Source organism: Argopecten irradians, chromosome 12 (genome assembly GCF_041381155.1).
Source record: "Argopecten irradians isolate NY chromosome 12, Ai_NY, whole genome shotgun sequence".
NCBI classification, from domain to species: Eukaryota; Metazoa; Mollusca; class Bivalvia; order Pectinida; family Pectinidae; genus Argopecten; species Argopecten irradians.
In genome coordinates, this window is record NC_091145.1 from 32,656,949 (window position 1) to 32,674,768 (window position 17,820).

At 36.8% G+C, this 17,820-nt stretch overlaps 1 protein-coding gene across 2 annotated transcripts in view; it reads left to right on the plus strand.

The window, feature by feature from the left end:
- LOC138304632 (protocadherin Fat 4-like) overlaps positions 1–17,716 on the plus strand; it is a 30,747-nt gene extending 13,031 nt beyond the window's left edge. Inside the window, exons 6-26 of one of the 2 annotated variants that reach the window (XM_069244803.1) lie at positions 275–516; positions 683–803; positions 1,187–1,432; positions 2,405–2,538; positions 3,202–3,312; positions 3,521–3,641; positions 3,819–4,064; positions 4,631–4,764; positions 5,127–5,223; positions 5,612–5,752; positions 6,013–6,156; positions 6,664–6,967; positions 7,301–7,801; positions 8,254–9,482; positions 9,942–10,221; positions 10,573–10,721; positions 11,320–11,503; positions 12,186–12,277; positions 12,827–12,870; positions 14,138–14,281; positions 14,630–17,716. In XM_069244803.1, coding sequence (XP_069100904.1) covers positions 275–516; positions 683–803; positions 1,187–1,432; positions 2,405–2,538; positions 3,202–3,312; positions 3,521–3,641; positions 3,819–4,064; positions 4,631–4,764; positions 5,127–5,223; positions 5,612–5,752; positions 6,013–6,156; positions 6,664–6,967; positions 7,301–7,801; positions 8,254–9,482; positions 9,942–10,221; positions 10,573–10,721; positions 11,320–11,503; positions 12,186–12,277; positions 12,827–12,870; positions 14,138–14,281; positions 14,630–14,719 — 4,754 coding nt within the window. In that variant the 3' untranslated portion in view covers positions 14,720–17,716. The remainder of the gene's footprint in view (positions 1–274; positions 517–682; positions 804–1,186; positions 1,433–2,404; positions 2,539–3,201; positions 3,313–3,520; positions 3,642–3,818; positions 4,065–4,630; positions 4,765–5,126; positions 5,224–5,611; positions 5,753–6,012; positions 6,157–6,663; positions 6,968–7,300; positions 7,802–8,253; positions 9,483–9,941; positions 10,222–10,572; positions 10,722–11,319; positions 11,504–12,185; positions 12,278–12,826; positions 12,871–14,137; positions 14,282–14,629) is intronic. The other variant, XM_069244802.1, reaches the window with a different exon arrangement.
- The last annotated feature ends 104 nt before the right edge of the window (positions 17,717–17,820 follow it).

Genomic DNA, 17,820 nt, shown 5'->3' on the forward strand with positions numbered 1-17,820 from the left:
ACACTCCAAAATTTCCCAAACCTGAAAAAGGAGTAATAATCTTTTAACCACTTATAATAGGAATTTGGATATGACAGGGGTCGGGTCTGTTTCAATACCTTCCGCACTATGGTTAACAATTCTTCCGTAGAGTGCGACAGAATATTACCAAAACTGAAAAATGGTTAAACCTTAACTTTCATATATCCTTAAATTATCAATTTATTGTTCAGCATCATGAAGTCGAAATAAATTTTCTTTGGCAAAATCACTTAAATAAATTTACAATATGTAGGTGGGAATTCCGGTGCAATGTTCGGCGTTGGAACCACAACAGGAGAGATATATCTAACACAGGCCCTCGACTACGAGACGACGACGTCGTACAGTCTCACTGTACAGGCGACCGACGGTGGTACACCTACCGACAGCGCCACGGCGGTCGTCACAGTTACCGTCACTGACGTCAACGACAATACACCTGTGTGCCCGTCACTAACCTACACCTACAGTGTGCTAGAGACAACAACGTCTGGGGTGAGTACACAGACACCACAAAACTCTCTAGCAATATCAATTACATAGGTTATGTATTTCAGTTTATTAACTTTTTATTGATGGTATACATCCATTAAGTGATTCTTAGGATAATCATATATGCTAAGACTGTAAAATCAAATTCTCTACTTATTTCCTCCATCAGACCACCGTGGCTACCCTGGCCTGTTCTGACGCCGATGGACCCTCTGTTATCTACTCGATTACGTCCGGTAACTCTGAAAGCTGTTTCACTATTTCAACTGCCGATTTGAATACTGCCTGTAGTAAGTACAAACATAAACACACGTACATGGGTTACTCAATGAGAAGTGTAAAAGGTTACATTATTCTAAAAAATAGTGCTTAACTTTGTTGACGCTCTGGCATTCATAGTACAGATATTCATTGAAATCGTTTGGAAAAGGTAAACTATAAAAAATTGTCTTGTTTTTTGCGTGTTTTTTCAGTTTTATTTATTTCGTTAAATTTTTTGTTGCCTCAAATAATACGAAGTTCCTTTCCTTTTTGATTTTCATTTTCCAATTTTGATATCAAACGTGAAAACAAGTTTACATTTTAAATAAATTATTGTACCGTTTGTCGAATTGATATTTTTGTGTGATATGTAATACCTTACATGATCCCTGAAACGTCGACTCTATTTCAGCTTTGGACTACGACACCGGAAGTCAGTCCTATACCCTTGGTATTGATGCCAGTGACGGGACCACCTCGTCATCAATAACCGTGTATATCAGCCTCACTGCCGAAAACGACAACACTCCATCTTTTGCCGCCGGTCCTACCATCCCTCTCGCGGAGAGTACGAGTATTGGAACAGTCGTCACCACATATACTGCTACCGATGATGATGCCTCGCCTCATGACATTGTGTCTTACGCTATTACTGCAGGTACTAGCTTACTGATTTGCAACAATATACTGTTGACGTTTTTTATTTTACGCTCAGATTTTAAATTGATCAGTTAAGCAACATTTTGCTTGTTAGGCGTAAGATTTCGATATCAGAAATGGTATAACGTAGTCACATGGTAAAATAGTAGGTTAATTCATTCGAACCACTAGTTAATTATGTAAGGATATAGATAACGCTTTCATCATTTGTTAAAGTTTCGTTATAAGACTGACCTCACAATTTTTGCAGCGTTTTCATGAGATAAGAAAACAAATAAACGATTTTTTGCAACAAAGTCATGTGCTATAGAGTCATTAGTGCTTTTTACTATTTTCAAAGATGTAAAAGCAAAACTCTACTCTATATTTGATCAATTGCAGTTTTTGGAAGAACAGGTATGGTTTTGAATGCATCCAAAGCTTTATGTTCTTCATGAAAACGTAGCACTTATTTCCATGTGTGATATTTCGCTTTGCTAACTGGTAGATTTCAGAAAAGCAAAATGGCACAGAACAAAAGAAAAAAGAAAAAAGAAAAAAAAGAGAAAAAAACAAAGAAAAAAAAAAAAAGAGACACACACAACCATGCTCTAATTAACAAATTGCTCTTAAATTATTTAAACATTTATCATAACGCCACTATGAATATGGCGTATATTTGGATAATCCTTAGTGTGCATCAGTTCAAAAAGAAACATAGAAATATAAAATGGCCATTTTCTATACACTAACAAATGCAGCGTGTGTATTTGATATAATATTTAGGGAGTATGATTATATCGCAATGTTGAACATTCTAGGGTTGACAATCCTGCGGCAGGAGGAGTGGGCCTATTACAGGGAATTTTGAGTAATTGCCTTAAGCAAATAAACACTGAATCTCATATTCAGAACATTTTTTGCTTAACATACCAGTAGAGCGATACAGGCGCTCTGGGTATCTTGTTTAGACAATGATATCTGCTTTCAGTCACCAACTCAGGGAGTTCTTTATTTGCCATTGACACTACTTCTGGGAGTATCACACTAGTTCAGCTACTGGATTACGAAACAGCTACGAGTTATGACATAGAAGTCACAGCGACAGATGGAGGCAGTAGTACGGTAAGGGAAGCAACTCGCACGTGTTACAAAATTACAATAAAAGCCAAAATAACTCTTAATTTTATTAAAGTAGGACAATTCATATAGGTGTATATTTTAGATATATGAAATAAAATGATAGAGATCTATATCGACATTATACTTTTATGAATACAGTGTTTTATATGATATCACGATCAGGTGAACTAGTACTGGTATATTAACCTCAGTGGTGCCAGCTGCGGTCGAACTCTTTTTCCTGATCATGTCCTATCATATTCACCAGCACAACAAGTCAAATGAAATAAATTTAATTATTCCATTTTGATGATACAATTTCATTATTCAAGAGAAGAAATTTGACCAAACATTTGAATAATGTTGTTTTGACATAAGACATTCTGCGGCATTCATTTATAATATTTAGACATAAAAGAGCTGAAAGTTGATCTTTATTTAATCATATCCCATGTATTATTTCCTAATAATGTTTATTGTCGATTGTCATTTTTTTAATTAACTATATCTCAGTTGTTTAGAAACAATTGATTTCTTGCTAGGCCAAGTATAGTAGATGGACCGTTTGCCGCCAGCCATCGTTTGTGTAGTGGCGCCCGAAATATCGGGCTCTGATTTATGACGTCATGACGTTTCCTACCCATTTTACTGTTGTTATGTTAACAGGCAACAGGGACGGTGACAGTGTCAGTCACAGATGTCAATGAGAACTCGCCTGTGTGTAGTCCTTCGTCATACACAGCCACACAATCAGAGACGTCTTCAATTGGAGCAACGGTAACCAACAACGCGGGGAAACACTAACGGCTAATTACTAAAGATGTTTTGATATCAATATTGCAACTTAACGTCTATTTAGGAAAGAAATATGATATAGAGAAGAAGTAAAATTGAAATTTGATTGATTTATGTGATTGATACATTGCATGGCATTGATATTTATTGCATCTGGTTTGTTACATTTATATGCATGTTGTCATCACAGGTGGCGACACTTGTATGTACGGACGCCGACACGGCCGACACGGTATCGTATGCCTTTATCAGTGGTAACACCGGGAATGACTTCAGCGTATCCGCAGCAGGGGTCATAACTCTGTCCAACGGTAAGTATAGGTATAATTATCATTAGCTTCTAGTTTCTATACATTGCTATGTGCTTCATTTGTTTACCAACGTACATGTACGTCATTTTTTCAAAGAATACAAATACTTCTTTACATGCAATGCTACGTTCCTATATAATAAAAATAATTACTACTATTTTTTTCCTATGGAAACAGCCCTGGATTATGACGCTGGTACCCAAACCTACACACTTCTCCTTACTGCGTCTGACGGTACAAATTCAGCGACAGCAACTGTAGCCGTCACAGTCGGAGCCGAAAACGAGGCAACACCAACTTTTGCCTCGCCTATTACTACGACGCTACAGGAGGATGATGGGATAGGAACCTCAGTGACGACGTATACAGCATCGGATAACGACGCGTCGCCGCACAACATCGTTAGCTATGCTATATCGGCAGGTAATATCTTAAGTAGTTACATAATCGTACAATGAAATCAGGATTAGGGTGCTTTCAAATTATATGAGAGATAGTTATGAGATACGAGAAAGTTTATTAGCTCAAGACGATTTTACTTTCAACTCAAATGTGTTTCATGAAGTTAAATTAAAGTTTTAACATGTTTTTGACCCGATTTAATTTTTTTGATTTTCCATCTAAATCTCAATGGTTACTGACATGGGTTCCTAACTCCTTATAGAGAAATAGGCCAAAACAACCCAGTACTCCGGAAAAAATAACGTATTTGATTCATCGTTGACACTCGTTATACAAATTTAGTTTGTATCAGTTCATGCCATAAATGTTATCAAACACGACGTATTTGAAAATATATAATCAAACAACTATTCTGACTTTACATCACAAAGAGAGACATCATGTGACAGAATAATAATCATGACGATTAGACCTTTAAACAAAGTCTTCACAGTGTAAAGTCTTTATGTTCGTATTCTTTTAACGTTTTTTGAAAGAATTGTGTTGGTTACTTTATTTGTAATTAATAAATGGTGTTATTGTTTCAGCAACGAACGGTGGAACGTCTTATTTCTCTATTGATCAAACTTCTGGATATATTCAACTTGCACAAAGTTTGGATTATGAGAGTACCACAGACTATGTGTTAACAGTAGTAGCGACGGATGGGGGCGGGCTAACGGTAGGATATCCCAAATACATGTATATGATTTTTGAGTTGCATTGTACGAAATACAACAAATACACAATTCTCGAATATGTTTTAGATATAGAAAATTGCTGATAGAGCTGATATGTTTAGATTGATCTGATTTGGTTAAAGACTTTTGAAAAAGTTCTAACTTTAGTACATTGTTATCTGCCCTTGCTAGTGGTATCGATTATTACATCATCATTTGTTGAGCAAAAGCTACGTTGTCTTCCCTGGCAAATATGATGGTACACTCACAAAATCATAAAGTAACAATAAAAATCTATCCACAAGAGCAGATATCTCTGTAATATAAAAATGCAAAATTACATAATATCTACCTATTTAACCAGGGGACCGGTACAGTGACAGTTTCAGTAGTCGATGTGAATGACAACACACCGATTTGCAGCCCGACATCTCATGTTGAGACAGTATTGGAAAGTGCAGGTATAGATAGCTTTGTGTAGATATATTTTAAAACACAATTAGATTTGTTTTTTATCAATTTTGAATTGCCCTTGGAACATTCCTTTAATAATTAGTGCACATTTTGCGTAAACATCTTTATAAATTCCTTTCATGGTTTCATATGTTGTAAAGGAAATTCAGGAGAGCTTTCTTAAGGTGCTGTTATAATTTCATAACCATTATAATCGTGACCCAATTTATGTTCTAAATCAGACCTTTGAAATATAATCATATATAATCCTGCGCATATGGCTTTTGACTGTACGAACCTAATATGGACACTAGATCTGTTTTTAACACCGAGAGGTTTAGTTCGTTTCGGGAATTCGAGTCTGGTGATGTATTCGATATGTTTTTTCATCTTCAGCTGTTAGTTCGACAGTGATATCCGACTTGTCCTGTTCTGATGGAGACGCTGGAACTACACTGACCTACACTATGACACAAAATCCGGGTAATAAATTCGCCGTGTCCGTCTCCGGATCTACAGCTTCCCTTATCGTCAATGGTAATTTCAATTTTATTTTCTCTAGGCATTATATCTTTATTTCATTAGACCGAGCGGTTAGTCATCATCTAAGTCATTAACAAGTGCACAGTTGAAATATAGCGGCCAGACCGGTGCTCTAATACCAGACCTCTAAACACTAGCTGGATACTCCACCGATTGATCTACCTTGTCACCAATAATCGACCCATTCTAGACCCGGTTCAAATGAGAAATATACAATAAGGGAGTAGCATTATTTTTGTTTTGTTGTATTACAGCTGTCCTTGACTACGAGACGACGACATTTTATAATTTACAAGTGACAGCCAAAGATGGCGGATCTCCGGAACTGTCCGCTACAGTGACTATAGACGTCAACGTCGCAGATGTAGACGAGGGGGCTCCAGTGTTTACAAATTCTGGTAAATGTTCTAGATTTTATCTCTCACGAACTATTGCCGTAGTTAAAACATTGTTTCCGCATCGATATTCTAGGAAAATTAATTTCTATTGAAGTATTTTCATTTAAACTTATAAATAATCTTACTATAGAAGCAACATTTAAATGCAAAAAAAATGCATATTGCAATGGAAATATTGCCAATGTTTAAGTTTTATTTCACTCTATTACATTTTTCGCAGTGAAATATAAGGTTTGACGGTGAACATAAAAGCCATTTCACTCAAGTGATAATATCAATTTCGATATTTTCACCCGCTTTTGACCAATCGAAATACAGCATTGACAGTGAAAATATAATTTTGATTGTTACGTCATATTTCACTATACACGATATAAACTTTATTATTACGATGGCATGCATTCCATTATCACAATATGCGTCTCTTAGCAATTGACACTCTTATACTTAATAATCAATAAATAATAAACAATAACTAAATTGCAGTTTTATTAACACTATTTGCAGGAACATATGCAGTTACATTAAGCGAGGACACATCTGTAGGATCCACAATAGTCACCGTTACGGCCACAGACTCGGTAGATACAGGAGATTCCATTTCGTACGCCTTTGTTGCTACGAACTCCATGTTTCAGTTGGATACAACGGCGGGAACCATATTACTCGTGACGAGTATGGACTACGAAACGGCAACGAATCACCAGCTCCTCGTGACGGCGTATGACGATACCAATTACGTCACTGCCACAGTCACTATTACTGTGAATGATGTCAACGAAGTTGCGGTGTTTGGTAGTACAACATACACGTAAGCATGTTTTCTGCTATTTTCATATGCCAGTGCATTCTTGTTTTTGTGTCATAAAAATTGTTTAAAATCAATACGGATATAAATATTACTTTAGGATATTTATTACATGCAACCAAATGTAACAGGAGAAGAGAAAATGTAGCGGCCAGACCGGGATTCGAACAGGGACCTCCGAACACTAGCCGAATGATCGACCCAGTCCAATTCGCTACATAAGAAATGTTCACTAGGTGTGCATCAAATATTCTTACATAAAATGTTTGGGAAAAAATAAACAAATCCCGGCCCTTTTGTCAACGTTCGACTTACTAGAATTCTTTGTAATTGCAGACCTACCTTTGCCGAAGACCAAGCTGTAGGAAATACATTGGTGCAGGTTGCTGCTACCGACGGTGATTCTGGTACATTTGGTACAATCACTTACTCAATCAGCTCGGGCGACGGAGCATCCTACTTCACAATTGACTCTTCCACAGGCATTATCACATCTACGGCCGTTATCGACTATGAAGTCAACACGATTTTCTCAATGATTGTCCAGGCCGTGGACGGTGTCCCCGCTCTTACAGCTCAATGTCTTGTCCAGGTGTCCATCACGGATGTAAATGATAATGCGCCCACCTTTAATCCTACAACGTATACCGTGACGCTATCAGAAGACGCGGCAGTATCAACAAGTGTGACCACTGTTTCTGCAACTGATGCTGATTCTGTGAGCAACAACAATAATGTGTTTGAGTACAGCACTACGTCTTCAGTACCATTCACTGTCGATACAACAACAGGGGAGATAATAACAAATGCTGTGCTGGACAGGGAAACAACAGCCAGGTAAGCAAGAAATTGGGATATTTTCGACATATTGTTTTTTTTTCAAAATTGAAACACGCGTCATGTATAGCAAAATGATGGTAAGAGAACACAAATTATGTATCATTATCATTAAAACATATAATTATGCAAGTAAGCACATTTTAAAATTCATCAATATTGCTCTGACGTAGATTGAATATATTTCATGCACATCATTATTGACGGTTGGAAATACCGTTTCACTGTAGCATGATTAAAGAAGGAAGTCACGCAAAAGCTATAATTGAAACATACAACACAGTTAAAGAGACAAGTCAGTTAGCGATTGTCAACCAAATTTTATCTATACATCTCGATATTTATGATAAGTCATGGTGTGTTCCAAATTATTACTGTAAGCACACCAAAGTCATTTCATTTTTGTATGTTTTCATTTTAATCTTCAGCCTTGAAATACTTTTTCATTTCAGTTACGACATGGTAATCCTAGCTACTGATAAAGGTACCATCCCACTCACCGGGACATCGACTGTAACCATCTCATTGATAGATGTAAACGACAACGACCCGAGTATATCTGGTACATACGATACGACGATAGACGAAGACATCGCCGTCAACACAGTTGTCTTCACTATCACTGCTACCGACCCCGACGACGGACAAAACAGTCAGTTGTCATACTCTATAAATTCTGGTAATACCAATACAGACTTTAAGATAGAGGTGGGTACGGGTATAATACAAACGGCTAATGCCCTCGACAGAGAAATAACAGCGTCCTATACGTTGGAGGTATACGTTGTTGACAATGGTGCGACTCCGAGAACAGCTAGTGTAACCTGTACAGTAACAATTGCTGACTTAAACGATAACACGCCAGCGTGGACTGCAGCACCTTACATGTTTGCTGTGGACGAGAATGTCGCTACCGGTACAAATGTTGGTACGATAGCAGCTACGGATGCGGATACAGGAGTAAACTCGGCGATAAGCTACAACATTATTGGGTACTGGTCTGGTGGTTCGATTCCTGTGACTATAGACACATCAACAGGTGTGGTAACGACAAGTGCCAGTCTAGACAGAGAGAATGTCGACATGTACGTTATTTGGTGCCGTGTCCAGGATTCAGGAACGCCAGTGCTATCTTCCGACACTAATGTAACCATAACAGTAAATGATCTGAACGATAATGACCCAACATTTGCCAGTACCACATACACAGCCACAGTGACGGAAAATGCATCTGTTGGTACATCTATAACCACGATGGCTGCCACGGACGCGGACACAGGTGTTAATGCAGTCATTGTATATTCGTTTGACACCTCTACAACAGCCGGAGCCAGGGCAGATTTTTACCTGACGATTGACTCGTCTTCTGGACTAGTTGAAGTGAAAACATTCCCGATCGATCGGGAAACTGATGCCTCATTTACCGTAGTTGTTCTAGCTATTGACACCGGTACAACGCCTAGAACTGGATCTACAACTCTCACCGTTACAGTGGATGATGAAAACGACAACGACCCGATATTTTCTCCAACTTATTACAATAGTGAAGTTCCATATACAGGTTCATGTAATCCTACCATACTAACGCTGACTGCCACAGATGCAGATGAGGGTGCTAACGCCCAGTTGTATTATTACTTCACTACCGCTAATAATGACTTCACAATGGACTCAAGTACAGGTAAGACTGCTTCAATTTATGATAACATTTACATGATTTTGTAAATATGCTAAAAATTGATCATATCTACATCATAATGACAACAACATATTTAGATTTTCTTATCTTTCTAACGAACATAAAGTGAGCACTCTTTTTCTTTTGAGCAAATTACATTCACAAATTTATAACAAGTTAATTATCTTGATATCCATAAAGCTTCCGTCTAAACAAGCACAGCAACGATCTACGAAATACCGCCTAAATCATTATTTTTGCAAGGATAATATCATCGCGATGTTGTGAGATATTGCAAAGATCTCGAAAATTTGATTTGCGAAATACTTAGAATTAGTTGACACCTACATAGCGGTTCAAATTAAAAAATAATAATCTGTAAAAATAACCATCGATGCGATATAATCGCCTCGAAAATTCACAGTTTTACGGTACATTTGTATGTTGTTTGTATGATCACAGGTGAAATCACTCGGACTTCGACATTGTCCAGTGGTAAGCGATACATTTCTTACGGCTATGCACACGACGGAGGAGCAACACAGCGGACCAGCACCAGTACCACCATCAGGATAGATGCCTATACCCCTTCACTTGTTGTAATCTCATTCTACCTCGGCATCAACAAGACATATTACGAGACGGTAGAAAGTGCCTTCATCAGTCAATTAGACAGCGTATACCAGGTGACATACTCGACTGCGTCTGTCAAACGATGGTGTATAGTCGAGTCGTCCAGCAGGTAAGAAAGACATAATCATCAAATTGAAGATAAACAATGTTATTGGAAAGCGTTTTCCGTTTGCTCTGTTAACTCACGGTGTCAAGACACCTTTCATGCTGGATGCAAATTAATTTGTAAAGTGTACATTTTGGTAACATTATAAGCATCCGTCTTCATATGGTTACTTAATCCCTCTTTCTTCTCAAAAATCTAAAAATCAAAATGTCTTACCTTTTCTGTTTTCCGGTAGTTATACCTATCTTTAACGCATGATATCATTATAATCGTAGTCTTAATATTGTGGTACACATTTGTATTTCGTATGTTTCAGTAAATGATACATAAAGATTATCTGGTTTACTTTTTCAGTCTGATCATTGTCCACATGTATGTCTTACAAGACACTACCACAGATTCCATAAGTAACGTAAATTCAGACAAACTGTTCCTGAGTGCGGCCGCTGCCCAAGGATTCGTTGCTTCCGACACGGCCGGGACACCATCAGCAAGTGTGACAGGTAATACTGAACTTGCTGTATTTTGTATTAGCATATTACAGAGTTATATACATTTGAGGATATGTATTGATTGTGACGTCGAGTGTTTACGAGCGTAACGTAATACCTTTCAGCGAAGATTGATATCTACACATAAGGGAGGTAACTTTGGAGTATACAAAAACGGAATAATATCATGTATTTCGCGTTTGAGTAGAAATCGGAAAAAAATTATATCGCCATGAAAAGTTGGTGAGGCATAAAAACAAAAACAAAAAAATAAGTCGGCACTAAAATGATTATGTTTATAGTAACACATTTCAGCCATATTGAAATGTGGAAGGTAAATTTCAAGTGACGTTGTATATAAGCCATTAATTTGAACTCAACTCTCCGGAATTTTTATTCCATTTAAATTGCAAAAAAAATTTACGACCACAAATATTCAGCATCCTTAGTTTTTCGGCGCCTTTAACACCTCCTGTTCTTGCGCTTTTTTGTTTGTTTTTTTTTTTGTTTATCTTTTTTCCCTGTTGTTTATTAAGGGCCAATTGCATCAATTATGCACGAAAGTTTTCATCTTTCAGACTTTTGCATATATTGCGTGGCAATTTTACAGGGGCTTCGTGGGACCCGTATGTAATACAGCAGATACCACTCTACGATACCGGAACCTCCGACAGTAGCACCCCCTGGATAGAAACAGCGACCGGAATCGCTGTAACTACCATTTGTGTTCTCGTCGGCGTCGTTTGTATCACCATGGCTACCATACTGATCGTGAAATACTGCAGAGAAAGAAGGTAATTTTTGTGACTTTTTATGAAAGCACTTTAATGTATGTGTCATGTTATCATTGTACATGTATGTAGTAGTAACTCAGAACTAGATTGATAGGAAAATCATTATGACATCGACGTTTTGTATTCACATTTACTGTTGCTGTATATCGATGCTATCAGAGCACAGGTCAGAATGGGTTATTTAGTTGTGCTACGCAGATTTGAAATTTTGGCAACTGTTAAACGTATTCCCTTGTACAATGTAACACATGGAATCTATTCTAAAATGGTATTGCAAGGTTTTTATCCTGCATCCAGCATTGGTATTGTCGGAATACACCTACCACAAATATTTTTGCTGTATTCAGCACTGACGGAAAACAGCTATATATTCTTTCACGTGCGCCGATTCCATCAATCTTCTATTGGTTGATCCATTGTTTGAAAGTCGGACATGTTTGTTAAACATTTAAATACATTAATGCTAATAAATGCAATACTATTAAATATGAAAAATCATATTATGCACTTTTGTAATATAAAGTACACATGGCCAGTGTCTTAAAATATAAGCTGTATTTTGGCTCGTCACATAAAGACAAAAGTTTTTTTTTCTTAACCGTGGTCGAAATACAGTTTACAAATTAAGACGTTGACCATGTATTCTCTATATATGAATCAAATATATATATATTTTCGCCAGTAAAACGGCTGATACGACTACCAGTGGCAAACCACGAGCCGAGATCGTAGAATCCACAGATCCATCAAACAAAGAACCACCACCATATTCACGTAAGATCAGTTACTGACATATAAGCGGTAATTTCGTTTGTGAAAATGATTATCTGTCAAAAGATAATAGTAACGGACAAATTTCTAATAGCAGAAGACTTTTTCATTGCTGTTCTTCTGTACATCACATGCGTGTTATCGACAAAAAAATCGTTTTTAACCTTGGGAATAAGACTGAATGTGTATCTCATTTTTGGTTTTAATTCCTCATATCTTATCGCTTCTCCTGTAAATACTTATTTAGGAATACAATTATATTTCATAAATGATTTGATGTAAGCCATTATATTGATGCCGTGATATTTTAAAAACGTTGATGATAACATTTTATATTAACTATATGTGTCTGGGCGAGTATTTCTACATTGTAAGTACCGGATAGTATTGTAACTCTTGGTATGTTAGTACCTATTGGTGATGAATAAAATATTAAAAAAACACTTTCGTTCATTCTTCTGTATGAAGATAACGTCACATATAACTATCAGCATATACAATCAATGGCAAAGATATACAGAAATTATTGATGTACCATTTTAATCTATTTAGGCCAAGGAAGGCGAGCTGGACTGCAGGCTGTGGCAGCGGCATCGGTAGGTTATTAGACTAGTGTCCAATATTGCAGCTGACATTCACATATATCTGAATGAAGAACAAGCCACATTGAACGATGAAAATTTAAATTTCTAACCAGTATTTGTTTTTATTAAAAAATCTGCGGGATTATTCTAACATAAGATATTCATTTTGCTCGAATACTCCTCCTCTCCTTCTCCTCCTCCTCCCCTCCCCTTCCTCTTACTCTCCTTCTCCCCTTCCTCCACCTCCTCCTCCACTTCCCCTCCTCCTCCTCCACCTCCTTTCCTTCTCCTCATCCACCTCCTTTTTTCCTCCTCCTCCACTCCTCTCCTCCTCCTCCTCCACCTCCTCTTCTCCTCCTCCTCCTCTCCTCCTCCTCCTCCTCCTCCTCTCCTCCTCCTCCTCCTCTCCTTCTCCTCCTCCACCTCCTCTTTTCCTCCTCCTCCTCCTCTCCTCCTCCTCCTCCTCCTCCCTCCTCCTCCTCCTCCTCCTCCTCCCTCCTCCTCCTCCTCCTCCTCCTCTCCTCCTCCTCCTCCTCTCCTCCTCCTCCTCCTCCACCTCATCTCCTCCTCCTCTCCTCTCTCCTCCTCCTCCTCTCCTCTCCTCCTCCTCTCTTCCTCCTCCTCCTTCTCCTCTCCTCCTCCTATCTTCCTCCTCCTCTCCTCCACCTCCTCCTCCTCTTCCTCCTCCTCCACCTCTCCCTTCTCCTCTCCTCTCCTCTCCCTCTCATCCTCCTCCTCCACCTCCTTCTCCTCCTCCTCTCCTCTTCCTTTCCTTCTCCCTCCTCCTCCTCCTCCCTCCTCTTCTCATCCTTCTCCTCTCCTCCACCTCCTCCTCCCCTCCTCCTCCTCCTTCTACTTCTTCTACTTCTCCTCCTCCTTCTTCTCCTCCACCTCCTTCTCCACCTCCTATTCCTCCTTCACCTCTTCCTCGGTGAATATATTATACTAACTGTCTCAAATCATAATGCTTTTACACAGTGTACAAATATACTCTTTTCGAGAGTAAAAAGACTATTTTACTCACATGAAAGGCCTACTATATATTCAGAAGCAAAAAATAAATTTTTTCAAAAAAGTTATAATACAAGAAAATTAAGGTTACACCACCAAGAAAAAAAGAAGATGATCAGTGTAGTATTTGTGCTAGGCTAATAATTTTTGCTACACTTCTTGCGATATTAATCAATATCCTTTAAATTATCATTTAAAAAAATCAAAATCAGCTTCGGAAAGGTACACTGCAGTGGGCTATAAAATCAACTCAAAATGTATTTTACAGGCATTCAAAAGTAAACCACCTACAAACACAGCCTTCGTAGTGGAACCAGGAGGGGATATCAATGCCTGGCAAAAGAAGAGTGACTTTGTCGTCACCAATCGAGAATTTGACGGAAGGGCGGTTGACCAAGGTAACAAATTAATGGTAATTTTCCTAATTTTAAGTAGAAATGCGTAGAATATATTGATAAATTATCATCTCTTCTGAGCAGTATAGTTAGTAACACTGGTAATCCAGAGAGTACAACTTATTTCGATTATTAAGACCAATTTCTATAAGTATTAGAAAAAAATAAAAGGACATAAATTTTGCAAAAAATCGTACTTACATGTGATCTTACATGTGAAAGTGTTAAATAATGTGTACAATTTTCGGATGATTTTATTTGATAATTTGAAACATCAGCCGTTATTTTCTCTCCATTTCACCTTTTCATACGAATGAAATTCTTGCGTTTTTACATGAAATGATATTTCGACTTTTAATTTACAGCTACTGGCCAGGTATATGAGTATTCCACAAAAACAAATGAAAGACAATGGATCAAAACGCCAGAAGGAGATCCGTTTAAAGTCAATATAGGAACAAATAGTGGTTCATTCGATGCATAATTTCAGTATTATATTAATATCGCTTTACTTCAGGGATTATCAGTAAACCAACACAAAGGTATAGATTTAGCTCATTGATATGTTAAAAACTGACAAAGCAAGTTTGATGTTATTTCGGAACAGCTAGGCATTAAACTAAAGGTATTGCACTCGCGTGTTCTTTATAATGATTGGCGAGCACGTTGGAATGCAGGCAGATAGATAATTAAAACGGCTACCTTTTAACTTTGATACGACTGGGGAATCACTCATAAACGATTCGTGAAACTTAATACTTCATATTTTTTATTATGCATTTAAACTTGCATCGTCAGTTTTTACGATTTTCTTACTAGTCACATTTAAAAACTATCAAATAATGCTATATTTAAGTAAAATTATCAATGGACGTTGTACTTCTTTATTCCATATTCATTGTCACTGTTCTGGACTACAAATGTAAAATATTGCCTAGTTATAAACGCATAGAGTATATTTAATTTACCAAATTCTTGTCAAGTACCAATTCTCGCCGTTGCATATTTAGTTGTATGACTTTCGTAACTATTATGTCCTGTGTAAATCTGCATGGTTTGCATCTGCTATGAGAAGAAAGCTATATCAAAGGGAGCCAGCATTGGTACTTCGTGATAATTTGTGTCAGTAATCAGCTTATCGCAAGACATAGTTGTAGAAAACGACGCATTTCAGTGCAGAATACATATATTATTTCAATCTCGTATGGAAGATAATTATTTTGAGAAACCAGTATTATAATTGAAATGAATTTCTATTTGTTCATTTATTAAGTATTTAGTATTTAACGATTGCAAAAGAGTAATGCGATGTCTATACGAAGAAAGATTGAAACCTTGTGTACTATTAAGTTTGAGTTAATCATCCCGAACATCTTGAAAGACGATTATGGGGTCGACTAAAACAAAGCTCGATCGCAGTATAAAACTAATTGTAAAGTGCCAGATTTTTTATTTTGAAGAAATTTATGTATTTTTCTTATTTTCACATGTGATATATTTTCAAAACCGTTTCTGTGTTGCATTGACTGGTTCTTCGTGCAATTTAAACGTCTTGTTTTATTTATTTTACTATTTTGATTATGTTATCAGCAAGGACGTGCTTTCTATTCTTTTATTACATCTTATTGTCTTGTTTTCTATATGTGTTTTGAAAACGGGTAGAGAAATATCTATTTATTCTGTATATGTAACATATGTATATGATGTATACAGGTCTCAATTTCTCATAACGTATGATACGAAGTCACTCCCTCTTAATGGTTGTTTGGCAATTGAACAATGGCATATATAAAAAAACGTTGTTGTATGCATGAGTACAATAGTCTTAAATCCTGTAAAATGTAATACAAACAAAAGAAAATGGATGGTCGGTTTTGGTTAAGGAGCTATTATCAGTTAGAGTTATTCATGTTTTGTAAGGCTTGGTATATTCGTGTTGTGTTTTCTTGTAATAGACAAGAATACAGCATACCACACAGGTCAAATTATATAAACTCATAGGAAATAAACTAAATATGTGGATATATGATATACATGTATAGGGCAAAGTTATTCTGTTTTCAAAGATCATATTGATCTATTTTCCCATTTGTACATATGTACTAGATTTCACAACTTTCTGCCATTTCTTAAGCATTAAACCATCTTCCTATGACATTTATGGCCTATATAGATGCCAGAGCTTTGCAGACAAAGCTCGAGTTATGAGTTGATTGTCTGCAAAGCTCTGGCATCTATATAGACCATAGATGCCATAGTAAGATAGTTTTATGTTTATATTTACATTATCGACTCATTTTTGGGTCTCTGTATTAACATTGTTTCAGCTAGATCAGGGGAAACCGTTTATTAACGACGATTTAATCCACGAGATAGAACAACCATTTTGACGGTGATCAGTTGACGTCACCACATCAACAGAAGTGACGTCATAATAGTCACGTTTTGGGTGTCAGTTACATATACTTCACTTTGCCTTGGTTTATATAGTAGAAGTGACAAGTTTATGTATTTTTATAAACATGAGTTTTACCTTGTCAAATCAAGTTGGATTTATTTGAATTATAACGGTGATAGCATTGATACCTTTATAGTAACTAAGCAATTATAACATTCAATTTTAAAATGTCCCTTTGATAAATCAGAAAAAAATCACAATTTAAATATGTAATAACTCTTAACGTAAATGTTTGCTCAATTATTACAATTCGTGTATTAATATTAAGTTTACTCTGTTCGGTTGAGATCGTATTGTATTTTTGTTTGTTGAAGCACATTATAGCACTCCTGATCCTATACGCATACATTTCTACATGACAATTGTGTGTCGTTTCTCCATCACTCAATCTGTTAAACCCCTATAATTCGAACCGGTAAATAGCCTGAGTAATACGGGGTATTTGAGTCGTCAGAGTATAGCTCAGAACTTTTGTGCTTAATTGTATTTTCATTATTTATAAAAGGGATATTAACCTTTACAATGGTAATATTGGATCGAGATAGATGAAAAGGTACATTTTGAAATGCTGTAGATTACAAAAATCAAAAGTACTAAACACCGGTTCGATGAATAAAGGAATAGCGGTTCGAGCAATCCGGAGTGTTGGTGCATGACATATACAGGAGAACGACGGTCGGAACCATGCGACCAGTTTGACGAGTAGGGTGTGTCCTACGAGTTAGAGGGGTTATACTATATATATGTGTTATTATCTGCACGATACGACTCCAAAGTCAGTTTTATTATCGTTACACTTTTTGTGTTAGTGTTGTTTTCCTCAGTGATTGTTTTGTTATGTTTCTTTATTAGTGATACCTATTATCTACATGATTTATACTTGTTTTATATTATACATGGTCTAAACCACAAATGTCTTTCAGTGGAAAGCAATGCTGTGATATTTGCAACATTTAAAAATTCGGCGGAAGTAATAAATATTCATATGCTGTCATTTGTTTGTAATTTTATTTATACGTGCATTTGCTTAAAAATCAATCTAGTATTTTATTAAAACAAGAACTCCACTTAAAATTAGTTAATGATCATTTTATCATA